This window comes from Entelurus aequoreus, linkage group LG05, assembly GCF_033978785.1.
Source record: "Entelurus aequoreus isolate RoL-2023_Sb linkage group LG05, RoL_Eaeq_v1.1, whole genome shotgun sequence".
Taxonomy (NCBI): domain Eukaryota; kingdom Metazoa; phylum Chordata; class Actinopteri; order Syngnathiformes; family Syngnathidae; genus Entelurus; species Entelurus aequoreus.
The window spans coordinates 53,343,832-53,366,286 of NC_084735.1; the positions used below are offsets into that span (position 1 = coordinate 53,343,832).

General features: G+C 37.8%; 1 protein-coding gene across 2 annotated transcripts in view; it reads right to left on the reverse strand.

Moving 5' to 3' along the window:
• LOC133649777 (beta-galactosidase-1-like protein 2) overlaps positions 1 to 17,606 on the reverse strand; it is a 33,903-nt gene extending 16,297 nt beyond the window's left edge. For both annotated transcript variants that reach the window (XM_062046440.1, XM_062046439.1), the window contains exons 1-7: positions 17,491 to 17,606; positions 13,686 to 13,871; positions 13,543 to 13,611; positions 11,352 to 11,447; positions 7,552 to 7,660; positions 7,386 to 7,478; positions 5,962 to 6,043 (exon numbers count right to left, since the gene is read on the reverse strand). In XM_062046440.1, the coding sequence (XP_061902424.1) occupies positions 5,962 to 6,043; positions 7,386 to 7,478; positions 7,552 to 7,660; positions 11,352 to 11,447; positions 13,543 to 13,611; positions 13,686 to 13,871; positions 17,491 to 17,582 (727 nt within the window). In that variant the 5' untranslated portion in view covers positions 17,583 to 17,606. The remainder of the gene's footprint in view (positions 1 to 5,961; positions 6,044 to 7,385; positions 7,479 to 7,551; positions 7,661 to 11,351; positions 11,448 to 13,542; positions 13,612 to 13,685; positions 13,872 to 17,490) is intronic.
• Positions 17,607 to 22,455: the final 4,849 nt, after the last annotated feature.

Here is a 22,455-nt window from a genome sequence, read left to right on the forward strand (position 1 = left end):
GCACTTTTGTGACTTCTTCTGTTTAGGTGCTTTTTTGTGAACTCTTTGATCCACCAACGGCAGAGGTGTCAAACTCATTTTAGCTCAGGGGCCGCTTGGAGGAAAATCTGTGCACACGCGGGCCGGACTATTAAAATCATGGCATTAAAACAAAAAAAATAAAGACAACTTCAGATTGTTTTCTTTGTCTTACTTTGGCCAAAAATAGAACAAACACATTCTGAAAATATTACAATAAAAATATTTAAAGAAAATACCGGCAGCGGCAACGCTGAGATCCATGAAGGAAAGAAGAAAGTCAATGATAGTTTATAACTTAATAAATTTACGTATGCATAAAAATGTGTTTTCTTTTGTATCATTTTTTTTAATGAATCAAGTAACGTTTATGACAACCTTTTTCCAAAACACAATAAGGAATGTGAGATATAACAGGATAATGCATACATTTATCATTTGTTTTCAAAATGGTTACAAAAAAGTGGGACCCAAAAAATTTACTGTGGGACCCCATTTTTATGACTTGATGGGGTCCATGGGACACCATTTTGAAAATTCATAGCGCCATCACTGATGGAGTATTGGTGCGTGCAAAACAGCAGCAGGCGGCTGTGGCCTGCGGGCCGGTTCTAATAAAAATTAATTCATCCCCCTGGTCAGTGGTTCTTAACCTTGTTGGAGGTACCGAACCCCACTAGTTGCATATGCGCCTTCACCGAAACCCTTCTTTAGTGAAAAAAAAATATATATATATATATATATTTTTTTTTTTCAAATTCAAGAAAAAGTCGTATGTTTTTTTACTGGTGCACAAAATGAACCGTGCATGAACATCACCTTGTTCAAAGAACAAAACCATCACAGTGCATGAACTCACAAAAAATTACACACCTTACACACATTACCATGAATTGAATAACGTGGACCCCGACTTAAACAATTTGAAAAACTTATTCGGGTGTTACCATTTAGTGGTCAATTGTACGGAATATGTACTGTACTGTGTAAACTGTGCTGTGTATTCTCTTCCTTTGCAATCTGCTAGTAAAAGTTTCAATCAATCAATCAAAAAACCTGCAAATCAGATGGAAAATTAGAGGGAACATTGTTTGGGGGTATCCATAATACGCTGATAGGGAGAAGTTTTTATTTACACAATAAGTCGGATGTCTCTTTACCTCCGCGGCGGAGGCTCCGCCGAACCCCTGAGGCCGACTCACTGAACCCCTAGGGTTCGATCGAACCCAGGTTAAGAACCACTGCCCTAGGTCCTATGTGTTAAAGTTCTTTGGGGGATCCTTTTGGCCGTGGCCTTGTTTACACTGGAGACTAGCTGCTGGCTCTTTGCCACACTGAAAGAGATGCTGAGGAAGAGAGCCAGCGTTGAGCATCAAGATGGACAACCTTTATGGAGTCCTGGCTAAATGAATATGTATCGGACACTGGTCTCCGTGGACAGATTCTCGCTCATCCTGCATGGACTGGATATTGGCTGAGAGATAGTGTGCAGCCTAGGACGGAGTCGGCTCTCTTGGTTGCTTTGTTGGGTCTGTTCCTGTCTTCGGGCGTGCGGCTCCCCACCCCAGCAGACGATTGCGTGGAGCACTGCATAGGCCACCACAGTGTGTACAGTACGCGAGTGTTGAAATTGTGTTTTTGTTTTGTTTTGTTGTTTGTCTATGTATGGTGATATTGTATGTGTGCAATACATGATAATTTATTGCTATTTTGTTGTTGTTGTTGTTGTTGCTTTTTACTCGTGCAGCTGTTTGTAGAATTGGCTCCGCTGAAGTTGTATCTGGCTGCATCAGCTCTATGCTCTTTAAATGTCTTCTATGTCCTTTGTGTTCTTTCATGTTTCCCTCTTGTTTTCATGTGATTTTACCCTATTTGTGTGGACTTTTTGAAACTGCACTACAAGCACATAATTTTTACATTGCAGGATGATTATGTCATGTCATGGGGAGAGGGAAGTCTGGGCTTCCCTGCTTAGGCTGCTGCCCCCGCGACCCGACCTCGGATAAGCGGAAGAAGATGGATGGATGGATGGAAGGATGATTAAAGTATATTCTGTCCTATATTTACTTTGGTGCCGTGACCCGGATGAGAGTGAGGTTTATGACAGTGAGTGTAACGGAGGCCATCCAGTGTGGCTGTGCCAACTGTTTGTAGGTAAACCTTACTCCCTAACACTATAAGAAATTGTGCTGGACACCAAGTTGAAGCTTGGGCTTTTCACTCAATGCCTAGCGCGCTCAACTCTAATTTGTTGGACCCTGGGGGTCCAGGTGGTTTACATGCGCGTGTGTGTGAAAGAGAGAGCCTAGCATTGATTGATTGATTGATTGATTGATTGATTGATTGAGACTTTTAATAGTAGGTTGCACAGTGAAGTACATATTCCATACAATTGACCACTAAATGGTAACACCCGAATAAGTTTTTCAACTTGTTTAAGTCGGGGTCCACTTAAATTGATTCATGATACAGATATATACTATCAGATATATACTATCATCATAATACAGTCATCACACAAGATAATCACATTGAACTATTTACATTATTTACAAAAGCATGAGTGAACATGAACAGCAGGGCTGTGTGATGTTCTATTATTGTAAATATCTGTGCTAAAACAACAATGTGATAACAATCTCCTGTAATAACAACCAAAATCAGCTAGATGCCAATGTCAAACTCCACAGTAAGTTTGAAGTAATGATAGCTCAGTCAGTATCACTGTTTGAACAGCAGATGGCTCCCTTGTAAAATATTCATCCATTTACTGCAGAGGAGCCCTACATCAGAGTCAATTGTCAGATGAACAAGAAGCCTGCTGCAAAGTTTAAAGGCCTACTGAAACCCACTACTACCGACCACGCAGTCTGTTAGTTTATATATCAATGATGAAATCTTAACATTGCAACACATGCCAATACGACCGGGTTAACTTATAAAGTGCAATTTTAAATTTCCCTCTAAACTTCCGGTTGAAAACTCCTTTGGATATGACGTATGCGCGTGACGTAGCCAGTAGAACAGAGGTATGGCTCCCCCATTGAGGCCAATACAAAAAGCTCTGTTTTCATTTCATAATTCCACAGTATTCTGGACATCTGTGTTGGTGAATCTTTTGCAATTTGTTTAATGAACAATGGAGATTGCAAAGAAGAAAGTTGTAGGTAGGATCGGTGTATTAGCGGCTGGCTGTAGCAACACAACAAGGAGGACTTACTTGGATAGCAGACGCGCTAGCCGATGCTAGCCGCCAACCGCATCTGTGATCGGGTGAAGTCCTTCGTCGCGCCGTCGATTGCTGGAACGCAGGTGAGCACGGGTGTTGATGAGCAGATGAGGGCTGGCTGGCGTAGGTGGAGCGCTAATGTTTTTATCATAGTTCTGTGAGGTCCGGTTGCTAAGTTGCAAAGTTAGCTTTAGCGTCGTTAGCAACAGCATTGTTAAGCTTTGCCAGGCTGAGAATTATTAACCGTGTAGTTACATGTCCATGGTTTAATAGTATTGTTGATCTTCTGTCTATCCTTCCAGTCAGGGATTTATTTATTTTGTTTCTATCTGCATTTGAGCCAGATGCTATCACGTTAGCTCAGTAGCTAAAGAGCTTCGCCGATGTATTGTCGTGGAGATAAAAGTCACTGTGAATGTCCATTTCGCGTTCTCGATTCTCATTTTCAAGAGGATGTAGTATCCGAGTTGGTTTAAAATACAAATCTGTGATCCACAATAGAAAAAGGAGAGGGTGTGGAATCCAATGAGCCAGCTTGTACCTAAGTTACGGTCAGAGCGAAAAAAGATATGTCTTTCGCTGCATTCTAGTCCGTCACTCTAACGTACCTCATCCACGAATCTTTCATCCTCGCTCAAATTAATGGGGTAATCGTCGCTTTCTCGGTCCGAATCGCTCTAGCTGCGTTGAAAACAATAGGAAAATATGAGGAGGTGAACTATTGACTACGTCACGCTACTTCCGGTAGGGGCAAGGCTTTTTTTTATCAGAGACCAAAAGTTGCAAACTTTATCGTCATTGTTCTATACTAAATCCTTTCAGCAAAAATATGGCAATATCGCGAAATGATCAAGTATGACAAATAGAATATATCTGCTATTGTTATGATCCGCTGCCCGGATCATATTTCTGTTTACGTTTTCTAGTCACTTGTGTTTTTTCTGTTAGTCGCTGCAAGCTGTGTCCGAGCCCGTCTGCATTCCTGGGAGAACACCTCGCACCACGATGCGACCCCGTCGTTACAGTGTGCTCCCACCCAGTCTCAAGTGGGGAGTAAGAATAGACATTTTGCGGGAACCTCGGCTGGTTCCCGCACCAGTACCTGCGCCTCGGCTGGTTCCCGCACCAGTACCTGCGCCTCGGCTGGTTCCCGCACCAGTACCTGCGCCTCGGCTGGTTCCCGCACCAGTACCTGCGCCTCGGCTGGTTCCCGCACCAGCACCTGCGCCTCGGCAGGTTCCTGCACCAGCACCTGCGCCTCGGCTGGTTCCCGCACCAGCACCTGCGCCTCGGCTGGTTCCCGCACCAGCACCTGCTCCTCGACTGGTTCCCGCACCAGCACCTGCTCCTCGGCTGGTTCCCGCACCAGCACCTGCTCCTCGACTGGTTCTCGCACCAGCACCGGCTCCTCGACTGGTTCTCGCACCAGCACCGACTCCTCGGCTGGTTCTCGCACCAGCACCAGCACCCACTCCTCGGCAGGTTCTCGCACCAGCACCAGCACCGACTCCTGCTGCCACGACAGCGACTCCTGCTGCCACGACAGCGACTCCTGCTGCCACGACAGCGACTCCTGCTGCCACGACAGCGACTCCTCCGGCTGCCACGACAGCGACTCCTCCGGCTGCCACGACAGCGACTCCTCCGGCTGCCACGACAGCGACTCCTCCGGCTGCCACGACAGCGACTCCTCCGGCTGCCACAACAGCGACTCCTGCTGCCACGACAGCGACTCCTCCGGCTGCCACGGCGACGTCGACTCCTCCGGCTGCCACGGCGACGTCGACACCTACCGCTTCCACGGCGACGTCTCAGCGACCTCGAGTGGTCCGGCTGCGCAAGCAGCTCTCTCAGAGGTCAGGTAATGGACGCCAGTGGCGCAAACAGCAGCGACATCCAAGACTTTGTTGCAGGACTCAGAGGCTGCTGAACTTCTGGCGCCACTCACGCCCACCTTCTCGGCGGCCACGAATGTGGTCTTTCCGTGGTCGCCCGCCTCGGCGTTCCATTCGCCGCCGCCACCTGACCCTTCCCCGGTGAATTTGGGGACACGTGGCCTGGCGACCCTCCGCCAATTCCTCCCTCCTCCCTCCCTTGACTTGTGAACTGCCTTGTAGTCGGGGGGGATTTTTTAGTTTTTCCAGGGGACATCTGGGATCTGTCCCTTAAGGGGGGGGGTACTGTTATGATCCGCTGCCCGGATCATATTTCTGTTTACGTTTTCTAGTCACTTGTGTTTTTTCTGTTAGTCGCTGCAAGCTGTGTCCGAGCCCGTCTGCATTCCTGGGAGAACACCTCGCACCACGATGCGACCCCGTCGTTACAGCTATCCCCATTTAAATTAAAAAAATTCATTTCAGTAGGCCTTTAACCAGCAGTGATGTCAAACCAGGGGCCTGATGTAACAACAGTTGCATGCCGTTCTTATCAAAAATAGACTTACGTTCAAATACAGAAAAGTACGTACACCAGTAAAAATTAGATGTACTAAAGTGTGCACAAAATTTCCCTATTAATTCCCACTGTGCTGCACAGCGTTAGTGCTGTTCTTGTAAGACAAACATACTGGGTTCAAGTTGTGTCAGGAAGGTTTGCAAATGTATGTTTTATGTTAAATTAGTTAATTTGTACTAAAATTATATTAAATAATATTCTGATATAACATTTTCCCCGCGCCACACAATGGACACCCTGATTGATGGTAAGTACTGTACCTCCATCCACGCCGCCTGACTTTAAAGTGTTGTGGCTGTCTGATGTGAGCAAAAGCTCGCTGATCCCTCTGGACTGTAAGGCCTTCCAAAAAAAATGCCAAATGAGAATATATTAGATCGATAAACAGAATGGTAATTCACTAGACACATTTTACAGAAGAACTACAAAGCTGTGCCATACAACCTAGCATTTATTGTCATGTAGAATTACACAACACCCTGCCAGGACGTTTTTCTTATGCTGTTAAGCAACCCAGCATTGGCCACATATTAAAAATATGCCTCTCGGTATTAAAACTAGGCAGGGATGTTATTCCCCGGAAATAAAATGTATACATGTACAATAGAATATAATTACCTGTAAAATACGTGTTTTTTATGAAGCAAAGTGTCTGCACACATTGATCTGATTGCATATTTAAAAACTATAATTTAAAAAAAATATATTTAAACTAATTGGAACACTGGAAAAATAGCATTTGTTGCCTGTCACTTTTTAAAATTGGCTTTATTCTTTACTTTACTTAGGCCTTTGTTTTTCTTTCGGAACATAGACCATTGATGAATCGCCTCCACCCTCGTCTGTCTTGGGCCGTCCTCTCTAGCTTTGATTGATTGATTGATTGATTGAGACTTTTATTATAGGTTGCACAGTGAAGTACATATTCCGTACAATTGACCACTAAATGGTAACACCCGAATAAGTTTTTCAACTTGTTTAAGTCGGCGTCCACTAAAATTGATTCATGATACAGATATATACTATCTAGCTGTTGCAACGTCAGCCCCTCCTTCTTGAACTCTTGCTCTGTGCTTCTTCTCCAGGTGTTCTCAAGACGACATCTTCCCAGTTTGCCCTGTGAGTTCCATGTCAACGCCTGTTTGGTTATTGCTGTTTTGTTCCTTGAGTAGTTCAATAAGTGTTTTTTTTATTATCAGATTTAAAGTTTAACAAAAAAAACCTGAAATCTCAGTTTATTTTGAGAGATTACAACAACCAAATGGCAACGATTCAGTCAAATGGCCCAATTTATTTCAATAAATGTAATTTGTACTTAAAATGTATATTAGGTATTTATTTTATTTTATTACAATTTATTTGTATTTTTTTTTTTTTTTTTTTTAATTTTAAATCAGGGTTTATCAACAAACCGCTTAACGTTTCATCCCTAAATTACTTTGGCCTTGTTTTAGCTGGTTGAATAATCCATTCAAAGGCAAAGAACATCAAGCGTCAACATTCCACATAAATATATTTTCCTGTAAAAAAAATTGGACACCCCTAATGTACTGTATATCAAGCCCATAATGACAATTACGGGACAGCGTCAAAACAATGACAGTGTTATATTTAGTCTTATATATTTGATTTTATTAAATCAGCAGCTGTACCTAATGTTGTGGTTAGTGAATGTGTATGTTACCTCTTTAATGAAATGCATGTAGTGCTCATCTTTAGCAAAAGACCCATATTCATTTTCAAGCTGGACTGCAATGATGGGACCTCCTTTCTTATACTGAAAATCACAAGAACACTTCATTTAGCCAGTGATGAGACTTGTAAATAAGACATGAGACACAAAAACACACCTGCAAAGGAACCATATTTGGCATCAGTTTGTCAAAATACATGTTGACAGCCTCGGTGAATCCTGGGTATGTTGTTCTCAATCTCATGCTGCCATCTTGAAGGAGCCAGCTGCAAAGACAAAGACAAAACGCTTGCTCATGACTAAATGCAGCGAAAACAACGCTGCCACAGTGTGCCAACCATTCCTGACAAAGCTTCTTTCACTGGCCTCCTTACAGCGAGACGTGACTTTCCCCCTCTCATTCAATTTAACACAGAATGGTTTGTTTCACTGCAAGTTCATTTTTGTACTGTGAGCGTAACAATTCATTTGTGCAAGGACGTCTGCATTTTACCACAAAATACCCTCGGAAGATTGTCCAAACTGTATTCATTCATAAAAAACGATGGTAGGGGACCACTTTGATATATGCTAAAACCAACCCAATGTAAGTCAATACAGTGGTACTTTAATTTTTGTTTTGTTCCAAAAGGTCAGGAAAAATTCTAAACGTACCAATACCGAAACAATTTCCCCATCAGGATGAATGTAAATCTAATGAGCTGAGAAACAGGAGGGGAGGGGAGAACCATCTGGACCCCATCGTCATACTTCAGTCCTTTCAGGATGTCCCTGGGTTTTTTTGCGTTTGTAGCGACCTGAAATGCCCAAATATGCGGCAGCTTTTCATAAAATTATCGCAATGTTTTCAGCCACATTTTGTTTTTCAATAACATTAACTCAGCTTGTGATTTAATGAATTTGTTATAAATGTTTTAAATGTTCAAAGAACACAGGATTTCAACAATGATTGGACAAACAAATACTGTATTGGTGTTTTACTTGTTTTATACCGCATAAACTTAAAAGTAGACACTAGATGGCAATAAAAGCACATACTCAGGGTATGTACTTGTGGAACTTGCCTTCCAGTGGGTCCTCCAGACCAGTGATCCCCAACCTTTTTGTAACTGCGGACCGGTCAACGCTTGAAAATTTGTCCCACGGATTGGGGAGGGGGTGTTGTTGTTTTTTTTTTGTCATAAATAAAATACAATCATGTGTGCTTACAGACTGTATCCCTGCAGACTGTATTGATCTATATTGATATATAATGTAGGAACCAGAAATATGAATAACAGAAAAAAACAACCCTTTTGTGCGAATGAGTGTGAATGAGTGTAAATGGGGGAGGGAGGATTTTTGGGTTGGTGCACTAATTGTAAGTGTATCTTGTGTTTTTTATGTTGATTTAATAAAGAAATAAAAAATACATGTTTTTATTTTTTTTAATTCTTGTGCGGCCCGGTGGTTGGGGACCACTGCTCCAGACCACCAAGCATCTCCAGGCGAGCCTGTTTCATCGTTTCAAGACAGTTTTATTTTTTTCAAACAAGTCTCTTGGTGCTTTTCAGCAATCGTCTTTTTCGTGATTGTTCGTCATGCTCTCGCTCTCCCCCAGCTCCAACAACGTCTCTCCTCCCGGTTGCTGCTTATACAGAGCAACAGGTGATTAGATAACAAGGCCCAGGTGGGCCAACTACGCACCTGTCGCTGACTTCGAGGCCGGTCCTGGCACACCCCACCTCGCTGATACTAGTAATAATTAATTATAATTGCAGAAATAAACACGACCAAAGGCTTCCTTAATGTCTGTTGTCTGCTCTGTCATCCACAATTGCATACATTCTCCATGTTTGTTTTATCCAATCCAATCAAGTCAAATCCACTTTATTTATATAGCACATTTTAAAAAACAATAGAATTTTCACAAAGTGCTGCACAGAAGTTAAGACAAAGAGTCAGTAATATAAAACATTTAACTATAAAGAATAAATACATAAAATACATCAGAGAAAATAAAATAGACTAAAATCACACAACTATCATGCTGGTTTAAAAGCCAAAGAATAAAAATATCACAATCAGAATTAGAAATATTTAATTAATCCCCGAGGGGAAATTAAAAATGTATTGTAAAATATGTTTTAAGACGTGATTTAAAAATCATTAAAGAGGGAGCCGTTCGAATAACAATAGGGATATTATTCAAAAGTTTTGGACCCACAGCAGAAAATGCACGATCACCTCTGGATTTTAAACGGGTTTTTGGGACGACATTTATGCTTTTTGGGACGACTTTTATGCTTCAAAAGTGTTTGTTCGGCTTAAACACTATACACTACAAGAAAAAATCGATTCACATCGGAACCGAATTTATTCAGATTCTGATTTGATTCCTAATTTTAAAAAATCTATGTAAAAAAAGATAAAAACATTTAAGAATCGACTACTAAAAAGAAATTTTTTGGCCATCTTTGGCTGACTCGCTGTGCTTGTACTTTGTAGTTTAGCAGCCAGGAGTAGCTTTTGTAACCTGTTTTGAAAAGGTTTTATTATATTTATGATACCAAATAATTCAGTATATTGCAAGAATCGGTATGGTAACCCCAAGAATCAGAATCAAATGAAATCATAAGTTGTTGTAGGATTCAAATTCCTATTAAACATTCATTTTTGTTCCAATTACTGTACACTAACATGTTAACAGTATTTGTAAACTGTAACTGTCAACCGTGTTGTGTTTGCATACCCCTTTAAAAATAGTTAGTGGCGCCCCTGCAGACAGGAACCAGAAGTAGATCTGAGCTACGCTGTTTGATCAACAAAGAGTTGATATCTTGTTACACTTTGTTGTACCTGCTACACAAGAAACAAACATACGTTTGTGTGCAGGGAAGTTGCGAACATTGGACAAAATTGCACAATAATTCACAGGGATTGGTTGTAATTTGTCGGAATTGTCACAATTGTGACTGAGAAGCTGAAAAGCATCAAAGGTACAGAGACGTAAATGAAAACTGAGAGAACATTTTCGGTGAAAGCCAAATAACACAAACATTGGTACCACTGTATATGTTAAAATATCTGAACAATTTGCAATATGCCAAGTAGGAGTGTCTCAAGTCGATATTTATATAGGATATTGGTCCGATATCAGGAAAAAAAAGTAAAAAAAGGATTGGATGACATCGACGTGTGTATAAAATCTCCGATATAAGCGCTCGATACAAGCAGACTTGTAGCATGTTTAATTATGTAAAGATGGACAGCCAGTTAACATCTAAATGTCCTCCAATAAGGTTCGTCTTTTCTTGTATTTTACTCAAGTCATTTTCAAAACGTAAACATAGTAAGCTAAAGGCTATTAGGAGCTAGCAGTTACACAACAGCTAAGTACACAATAGCACACAAGCTAGACATACATAATAAGTGTTCTTCATTGAACAATATTGCAGGCTAAAACAGCACATTTGTCAATATAAACAAATATCCAATAACTATAGTTCTTTAAGGCAGAAACGTATTAAAACATATCCAGTAACAAACATGTCCGCATCATTCATTTAGCTTAATCAATTAGTGTAACCACTTAGTGTTGCCAAAAAATGACCACTCCTCTTCAACTAAAAGATGGCATAAGTATGTCATAAGGTTAATGTTATCCATACCTACCATTGTTCTTGGAGTAATTGTACTTGATCAAGCCTTTTCTAACATTCCACATTACAAAATAATACAAATACAGGTATGTATAATTCGGGATGATATCGTACAAGATCAATATCACAGTATTGCATACTGTGATATATACTCAAAGGTCTAATATCGGTATCGTATTGGAAGTTAAAAAGGAGTACTGGGACACCCCTAATGCCAAGGGCCAATAAAATATAAGTTGTGGGCTGAAAATGGCCCCCAAGTCTCATTTTGCACACCCCTGTTTTAAAATGACATTAAAAGTCTACAGTGTCTTACCTGGGCAGTCCACCTAGGTCTAACTCTGAGGAGATGTAGGGCCCTGGACGTAAAATCACCCACAAACCCAGTTCAGCTGCAAGACGAATATAAGCTCTGAAATCAACACAAGAGAGGACATTGGAAAATCAGCCAACACAAACTCAGGGCTGTTTGCTGAGCATCAAATGTGCTTGGCAACAAAGGGAATGGTCTGTGAAGTCACAGCTCGCTTCACAAGTCACTGCAGCGGTTAATTGCTTGAGGCGTTGTTGCTGTTGTGGAGATGCTGCTGTTGTCAGGTGTGGTGCCGAACCACCGATGCACGAGGGACTTAAATATAAACTGAGTATTCCCAATATGCAGACTGACAGACATTTGAAATTTGTGTGAAGCTTGTCATTGCAAATATTCAAATAACACTCTTGTTTGTGCAATGCTTTTGCTGTGAAATTTTAGTTTGTGCTGTTAAGGTTTTTCATTCATTCTTAAAAATACATTTTCTGACCAGTGATGTCACCAAGCCCCTCCCCGACCCCCTCATCTTGTCCAAATCTCATCAAACTTGTCCCAAACATTTGCGCTGTCAAAAAATATTTGTGCTATTCTGGTTTTCATGTTTATACTGTTAATATTTACACGCAGCACCCCACCTTGTCCAACTCTCTCTTAACTTGTTTACATGTTTGTGCTGCGTTTGAGCTGTCAAAAGATATATTTGTGCAAATATGGTTTCAATGTTTTTACTGTTTTGTTATTATTCACAAACATCACCCCCACCTTGTTCAAATCTCTCCAAACTTGTCCCAAAAGTGTGTGCTATGTTTGTGCTATGTTGCTAATATGGTCTATCTCAGACCTGGGCAAATTAAGGCCCAGGGGCCACATGCGGCCCGTTAAGCTTTTCATACTGGCCCGCCGGACATTCCCAAGTACTTTTTTTTTTAGATCTTTAAGATGGAAAGTGTAGCTGCCATTATGATGTGCAGTGATGTTTTCAAATTACCGTAAGTCTTGAAATTGTTGGAATCTGCACTTTTGCATGATATTCTAGTTACTATGGTAATCTAAGTCACAGCAGGCACCAAGCAGTGTGGGTGGAGGAGCGTTTCCACAGAGTGTTTCCAGAGTGTCAGCCTGAAATGCAGGTGTCAGGGACCGACACGGAAGGAGATTTTTACAACAACGTTCTAAAGCATAGTGATATATCAGATTGTAAGTGGGTTTATTTGTACCCTTTGCATTCATATTTCGCTGTTTTGTTGCATTTTTGTTGCATGAGTGGGTGTGACGTTCATGTGTTGTCAATATTCAGTGTTTTATCGTTCATAGTTAATATTGTAAATCCCACATTTTTTATTTTCATGTACATTCTGGGTGTCTCATTCAGTAAAAAAAAATTTAAATTCCATTCCTTTTTTTAAGGCGGTCTGTCATAACGTGTTTAGCATTCAATCAGACATTATTGTGATGTTTTGTATTAGTGTTTCTAAAAATAGATATACCGGCCCCCAGACACATTTTGTTTCTCTAAATTTGGCCCTTCTGAGTCTGGTCTGGTCTATCTTAATTTCCCCTTGGGGATTAATAAAGTACTTCTGATTCTGATTCTGATTAGTATTATTAATGTTTTATTATACACATATAACTCGCCCTTACCTTGGACAAATCTTTCCAAACCTGTCCTCGACGTTTGTGCTACATTTGTGCAGTTTTTTCTGCTTTCAAAAAAAATGTGTGCTACTATGATTATAATGTTTTTTCTGTTTTATTAATATTCACACGCATCCAACCCCACCATCCCCACACCATAACCAAATCTCTCCAAACTTGTCCCAAACATTTGTGCTTCGTTTGTGCTGATTTGTTTCTCTTTTGGTTTTAATGTTATTGTTGTCTTATTATATTTACACCCATGGTGATGTGCAGATTAATACTGAAATATCAATAACATATTTTTTCTTTTTTATAGTACAAACCGACACAAACATACCACAAAAGTTTAGGACTAGTTTGGAGGGATTTTAACAAGGTACACAAACAAACGGCAGTGTTATTATACTCTTTGCATTGATAAGGGGGGCCACCTTCACACATGGTACTGCACAAGGTCAAAATGCTTTGTACTGTTGTTTAATCTGAGCATTGTCTGAATGTTGTACCTAAAAAACTACAAAGTTTTCAGGGTTTGTAAAACAAGAATACTTCTCACTCTAAATCCAGCTGTGTACGGAAGTCGAAGACTCCTCTCTGTGGCTGATGCAGATTCCACGGCACAAACCTGCAAGGAAACATAAAAACTTCTGTCAACGTTTATCGGGAGGAGAGAGGTACGATGAAACAAATCATTCCTACGTGGTGAGTGTGTTGAGGCCACATGCTTTCATTTTCATCAGGCGGTCCCTCCAGTATGCCCTGGGCACACGGAAATAATGAATGGATCCCCCAAGGATGCGGAAAGGCTGCCTCTCCAAGGTGAACTGGGTCGAATTGGCGCTCAGTCCAAATTTTCTGATTGTTCTTTGTCCCCCTCTTGGCAGGCTGAAGGATTTGAGTTTATTTACACATACATTAATATCCTTGATGGCAATTGACAATGTTTTTTGTATGAACATATTGCATTTTCGGCTTTATACAGGATGTCCCTGTCTGGACACAGGTAAAAATGCATACAATACATTTAAACTGGTCATATTTATGACTGATTGGCCTCTGACGTGTTAACAACTTACATTAAGGGACATCACGTGGTTACATTTGCACATTTAATTTTATCCAAAAAGGAGGAGAAGCAATTATTCACTTCTTGTATGAAAGTAAAGAAGGTGTATGAATAAATCGCAATAAATGATTAAAAAAATTATATATATATATATATATATATATATATATATATACACTACCGTTCAAAAGTTTGGGGTCACCCAAACAATTTTGTGGAATAGCCTTCATTTCTAAGAACAAGAATAGACTGTCGAGTTTCAGATGAAAGTTCTCTTTTTCTGGCCATTTTGAGCGTTTAATTGACCCCACAAATGTGATGCTCCAGAAACTCAATCTGCTCAAAGGAAGGTCAGTTTTGTAGCTTCTGTAACGAGCTAAACTGTTTTCAGATGTGTGAACATGATTGCACAAGGGTTTTCTAATCATCAATTAGCCTTCTGAGCCAATGAGCAAACACTTTGTGAAGTGAAGTGAAGTGAATTATATTTATATAGCGCTTTTCTCTAGTGACTCAAAGCGCTTTACATAGTGACACCCAATATCTAAGTTACATTTAAACCAGTGTGGGTGGCACTGGGAGCAGGTGGGTAAAGTGTCTTGCCCAAGGACACAACGGCAATGACTAGGATGGCGGAAGCGGGGATTGAACCTGCAACTCTCAAGTTGCTGGCACGGCCGCTCTACCAACCGAGCTATACCGCTGTATTGTACCATTAGAACACTGGAGTGATAGTTGCTGGAAATGGGCCTCTATACACCTATGTAGATATTGCACCAAAAACCAGACATTTGCAGCTAGAATAGTCATTTACCACAATAGCAATGTATAGAGTGTATTTCTTTAAAGTTAAGACTAGTTTAAAGTTATCTTCATTGAAAAGTACAGTGCTTTTCCTTCAAAAATAAGGACATTTCAATGTGACCCCAAACTTTTGAACGGTAGTGTGTGTATATATATATATATATATATATATATATATATATATATATATATATATATATATATATATATATATATATATATATATATATATATATATATATATATATATATATATATATATATATATATATATATATATATATATATACATATATATATATATATTAGGGGTGTGGGAAAAAATCAATTCGAATTCGAATTGCGATTCTCACGTTGTGCGATTCAGAATCGATTCTCATTTTTTTTTAATCGATTTTTTTTTTTTTTTTTTTTTTTTTTTTTTTTTTTTTGTAAATTAATCAATCCAACAAAACAATACACAGCAATACCATAACAATGCAATCCAATTCCAAAACCAAACCCGACCCAGAAACACTCAGAATAATAAACAATAACCAATAAACAATAAACAGAGCAATTGAGAGGAGACACAAACACGACACAGAACAAACCAAAAGTAGTGAAACAAAAATGAATAATATCAACAACAGTATCAATATTAGTTACAATTTCAACATAGCAGTGATTAAAAATCCCTCATTGACATTGTCATTAGACATTTATAAAAAAAATTAAAAAAGAACAATAGTGTCACAGTGGCTTACACTTGCATCGCATCTCATAAGCTTGACAACACACTGTGTCCAATATTTTCACAAAGATAAAATAAGTCATATTTTTGGTTAATTTAATAGTTAAAACAAATGTACATTATTGCAATCAGTTGATAAAACATTGTCCTTTACAATTATAAAAGCTTTTTACAATAATCTACTACTCTGCTTGCATGTCAGCAGACTGGGGTAGATCCTGCTGAAATCTATGTATTGAAAGAAAAGAAAATCCTTTTGAATGGGGAAAAAATCTTAGCCACACGATTATCAAATGTAATAGGAAAATTAATTCATACTGACCAAACTGGCTTCATGGAAGGTCGACAATCTTCAGACAATACAAGGAAATTGGTTAATGTTATTTACTATGCTAGAAGTCTCCCTTATCCCACAGCAGTATGTACTGTTGATGCGGAGAAGGCATTCGACCACATAAACTGGTCATTTATGTCTTGCACATTACGTAAATTTGGATTTGGAGATAATTTTATACAATGGATTAAGATGCTTTATACAAGGCCCATGGCATCAGTCAAAACCAATAATCATATTTCAGAACCTTTTTCGTTAAAAAGAGGAGTAAAACAGGGATGTCCTCTATCTGGATTATTATTTAATTTGGTTATTGAACCCTTAGCTGCAAAAATAAGAAGTGAAAATAATATTCATGTTATAAAAATTGGCTCTCAGTATAATAAGCTATCGATGTTTTGTGACGACATAATTCTCTACCTGTCACATGTTAACTCCTCTCTACACTATATCAATAATGTCATCACTGAATATGGCTGTTTATCAGGGTATAAAGTCAATTGGGACAAATGTGAAATATTACCACTTAACACTGCAAGAAATCACAAGTTCAGAACTCCAAAATTGGGTTTGATTTTGAAATTGTATTGCATTATTATGGTATTGTTGTGTATTGTTTTAATTTAAAAAAAAAAAATAAACATTTTAAAAAATCGTTTTTGAATCGAGAATCGTGTTGAATTGAAAAAAAATCGATTTTGAATCGAATCGTGACCTCAAGAATCGATTCTGAATCGAATCGTGGGACACCCAAAGATTCCCAGCCCTAATATATATATATATATATATATATATATATATATATATATATATATATATATATATATATATATATATATATATATATATATATATATATATATATATATATATATATATATATATATATATATATTGAGACTAAATACTGTCTGACATTGTTTAATTAATTGTGCTGTATAATTGATGCTGGTGGTTGGTGATAGTAAATTCATGTTAGTATTACCTAAAATTGTAGACTCTGGCATAATCATGTTACTATTGTAGAGTTATGAGTTGTGTCGAGATGTTGTCATCTTCATCTGAAAACAAGTACTTTGGCTTCTTCCAGTCCTCCATTTGTTTTATATTTTGTATTGAGCATATATAATATAACTACATTCTTTATTTTTTTAATTTGTCTTATTAGTATACATAAATGTTTTTGATATTAAGTCTACCATATTTTTAGTTATCATTTTTAAAATTGGTATTTTTGTACTATAAGAATTTAAATAATGATCTATCATTAAATAAAAATGCTTTGGTATAATGTATTTGAATTATAAGTGTATATTACATCCAGACTTTAAGGACACCCTGTGTTTGCCATAGTCGGTATTTCATTAAAATATACACGTGAGTAATAAAATGGTGCATTTACATTATCCCTGCTATTTTTCATGTGGGAAAAATAATACATAATACCTTCGGCAAACATGATCTAAAAGTGAGTGCAATGATGACATTCAAATAGGCCAGTATATTTCTATCTAATTTTCCAATGAATGAAACACGACCATAAAGTTGGTTACAGCAAACAACTTACCCGAGGTATCTGTACATGAAGAAGACAGCAACGCATACGCAGACAAAAACACATTTTCTTTTGTGTGAGTTTCTTATCCTGAGGACAACCATTGGTAAACAGGGTGAAGAGCCCTTCTGCAGTTGTGGTGAAGCAGCATCTGAGTACAAATGAACACAGCATCGCCTCAGGGGAGTGACTCCGTGCCACTCTATTTAACCCCTAAATAACCCCCGAATGCTATGTTTACATGCACGAAAACCTAATTATTGCATGGATTTGGTTGAAACCTTTTAAAATTGCATGTAAAAATCTTAATTAAGTTTCTGATTTCTAAAGATAGACTTGGACTTAGACTTAGACTTCCTTTTTATTGTCATTAAAATTTTAACTTTACAGTACAGATAAGAACAACATTTCGTTGTATTAGCTCATGGTAGTGCAGGATTTAAAAAAAACCAATAAGGTGCAGATATAAATAAATAGATTACTGTACAGATAAATATATTGCACTTTTGCATATGCATCCACGTTTATGGATGTATGTTATATTGTCTTTAGATGGGATTAACATATCTAGAAAATATATAAATAAATCTCTTTAAATAGTTTTTAAGTTGTCATTATTATGATTTTTTGTTTTGTTTTGTTTTTTTTACAAAAAGTGCAAATAAATTTAATAAAAATTAACCAGAATATGAATTTAAATATTCATCTGACTTGTCATTATTATATTATTATTAGTGCAGCTCCTGGGAGTTTAGTCTCCCACTGTCTTTAGAACCTACGGTAGTGATGCACTCTCTGCTTTACTTGCCTTTATTTCATTTTTGTTTCACATTCATTCATTTTTTCGTGGCGGCTCGCCACAGATAACTTTGGACAGCCACAAATAAATGTAGTGCTTCCCGTTCTTCCTCGCTCATAAACACGTTGTAACGCACCTGGTCTGCTAGGTCTCTATGGAGATAGAGCAGGAAAGGATTGATTTTATTAGGGATGTAACAATATGAATCATATTCATATCGTGGTCATTGTCACCAAAATTATCATGTGTATCATTTGTATCACCGTATTGTTGAATGCGCTCCAAAAGTACTCACACACACTTATAAACAAGTATCATTTTAAAAAGATAAATACAATACATGTAAACAGCCACACAATATACTTTCTTTGCGGAATAAATATGTTGTATAATAATATTGTTCTTATTATTTTTATTTGAGTGCTTGAATATGTTTATCATCTTTGGTCTTATTTGTAAAAGATTTTGTGGGTTTTTTTTAACGATAAAGAAAAAAAACATGGTTTGGGTGCGTCACGTCCGGTTTATGTGACGTCACGCAAATTCACTTCCATGTTGCTTCCTGTATCGATCAATCTTTCTGTCTAAGTGAGCACAGCTTGTAGGTTCAGTGTGCATAATTGTATATCTTAGTTGCTCAGACAGGTATGTGTTTATATAAATTTAGATTGGGTAATACATCCATCCATCCAACCATTCCCTACCGCTTGTCCCTTTTAAGGTCACGGGGGTCCAGGAGTCTATCCCAGATGCATTTGTTGGTTTTTAATGGAGAAAGACATTAATGTCTCTTATTTTCATGTCAGCATTTAAAATAGCTAGCGCTACCTTGCTACTACTGTAAATGAGCAGTGTCACCGATCCGTGTGTTCATCAGTGTCATCAATCATGGTTTTACGATCATTTTAATTTAAAACGGTAATATTATCCATGGAAAATTTTTACCACGGTTTATCGATTTCCGTTGCATCCTTAAATGGTACTAACTTAACTACACTGTCACTTTATTTAGCATATTCTTTTCCAAAAAAGCAACTGGCAAATCTTCTGAAGAAACTTTCGGCGACTGACATGAAAAGCACATTTTGCTCTTCTTAACAAGCTTCCTGTTTCTGACAGTGAAAAAAAAATACATAGGCGTCAGAAGAAAGTTAATTTGTCGATCTAAACACATTTACTTTGTTTTCCTGCTTTTTACTCACTTTTTGCAAATGCATCATAGTCAAAAATGCAAATGAGACGATTGTGTCATTACGTCAAATTTTTACCTTTGTTTTTATTCCTTTTTTTTTTTTTTACACATTTTTGCTTTTTCCTTACCGCTACACAAGCTACTGTATTCAAACAGTACCATACTTCTTTTTTTTTTAACTCCTATTTGCTTTTTAATATATTGTTTGCAACCTTCTTTTTTCTTTTTTGGAGTAAGTGAACATAATTGAATTGACTAAATCTAAATAAATGAAAATTGTTAGTGTTAACATGTAAAATATGTTGCATGACTGAATTATTAGTAACAGGCAATGACAAATAGTTGGATTAAATAGGCTATGCTTCGTCCTACTCCTATCCCGACAATTGGCAATTGTAACTTTTTAAGCATGTCTGAAACAAAAACAAAAACAATACAAAAATATTAAACCATACTAATAATAATAATAATAGATGTTATTTGTAAAAGGCACTTTACGTTGAGCAAACAACCTCAAAGTGCCACAGTTTTTAAAAAAAAGAAAAAGAAAATAGTAACAATAATAATAATAATAAAAGATAATAAAAATAAATAAAATATAAAACTAGAAACAGCTCAATAGCTAGAACCAGCATGCATATCTATAAAAATCTATAAAAAGGCTTTAAGCTTTAATAGGGTGTCACTGTTACATATTACATTTCAGTTGGTCTTACTACCATCCATCCATTTCTACCGCTTGCTACTATATTTCTTCTTGATATAAAACAAGCTATGAAAATATCGCTATCAGGCTATTTGCCTTAAAATCACTAAGGAAAGCATGAGACTGTTATAATTATTTTCAAAGAATGTACTTTATGTTCTGCGTTTCAAAAAAAAAAAACATTTACCATGATAAATGTAGCATCTTTGACAGCAAATTACGAGTAATCTTTAAATAGGCCTAATTGATATACTATTCTGTGTTCCACTTGGTCCGTGCTCGTATACATCCCCTATTACTTTGTTTTAAATGTTTCTTTTCTTATGGGTTGAACAATCCAATTTGCAGCTATAATTTCTGAAATTGTATATAAACAGGTGATACCAAAGACTCTAAAACCCAAGCACTTCCTCATTTCTGGGTTAAATCTTTTTTTAATTTTAATTTTATTTTTTTATTTTTTTATTGAACGACAAACATACCTTTATAATGCACACAAAATTCAAGGCACTTTCAACATCAGCGAAACATGTCAAGGAAAGAAAACAAAAGCAAATACAGACAGAGTATTAAATAATAATAGTAAAAAATAAGAAAGACAAAAAGGGCTACCTAAATCACTTTAAATGTTTTTAACAAAGATATCAATTTAAGGGCTTTTGTACTCTTAATCATCATGGAAATTATTAAGCCAATTAGAAAATGTAGGCCTTACTGTCATATAAATCGACATTTATGTAGAACAATTTTTGCCTGGAGCATAATAATGTTGACAAACATTACTATGTTACAGTCGTTTATAAAAATACCAAATTTGATCTCTTCTATAGAGAATGGGGACATCTCCACACCCTTGTTTCTCAGCCAATCTCTGATCTCCTCCCAAAACACATGTACACTCTCACATTCCACAAACAGATGATTGACATCCTCTACAGCGCCACATATATAACAGCCGTCAACCTCCATGTTAAATTTAAGTTTCAAAAAATCATTTGAAAAGGTATATTGGGGACACAGATTAGGTGACCACAGATGACGGGCTAGCTGTTCAAAGTCGGGACCCGAGGTGGACCACTCATCTGTGCATCAGTTGGGGACGTCTCTGCGCTGCTGACTTGTCTCCACTCAAAATGATCTCCTGCTGGCCCCACTATGGACTGGACTCTCACACTATTAACTAGATCCACTCGACGTCCATTGCACCGGTCCCCTCCAAGGTTTCTCATTGTCATCCCATTGGGTTGAATTTTTTCTTGCCCTGATGTAAGATCTGAGCCGAGGATGTTGTTGTGGCTTGTGCAGCCCTTTGAGACACTTGTGATTTAGGGCTATATAAATAAACTTTGATTGATTGATTGATTGATATTCCATTAATGGGTATGTAATATATAGAATAGAATAGAAAGTATTTTATTGATCCCTGGGCATACTTGCCAACCTTGAGACCTCAGATTCCGGGAGGTGGGGCGTGGTTGGGGGCGGGGCGGGGGTGGGGTGGGGTTGGGGGAAGGGGGCGTGGATAGGGGTGTGGTTAAGAGGGGAGGAGTATATTTACAGCTAGAATTCACCAACTCGAGTATTTCATATATATATGTATATATATATACATATATATATATATATATATATATATATATATATATATATATATATATATATATATATATATATATATATATATATATATATATATATATATATATATATATATGTATGAAATACTTGACTTTCAGTTAATTCTAGCTATATATATATATATATATATATATATATATATATATATATATATATATATATATATATATATATATATATATATATATATTTATTTTATTATACATATAAATAAAAGAAATACTTGAATTTCAGTGTTCCGGAGGCTATCCAGTAGATGGCAGTATTGTCCTGTTTAAGAGTGTCACAACATTGCTGTTTACGGCAGACGAACTGCTTTACGGTAGACGAAAACGTGACTGCTGTTGTTGTGTGTTGTTACCCGCGTTGGGAGGACGTTAATGAAACTGCCTAACAATAAACCCACATAAGAAACCGAGAACTTGCCCTCGATCATTCTACAGTTATAATGTGATTGGGCAGGCACGCTGTTTATATCGCGGGAAAGCGGACGTGAAAACACACTGTCGCCGCTGTCCCCACTCAGGTCCGCATGGAGCTGGAGGGGGCGTGGCCTCCAGCTCCGGCTGAATTCCGGGAGATTTTCGGGAGAAAATTTCTTCCGGGAGGTTTTCGGGAGAGGCGCTGAATTCCGGGAGTCTC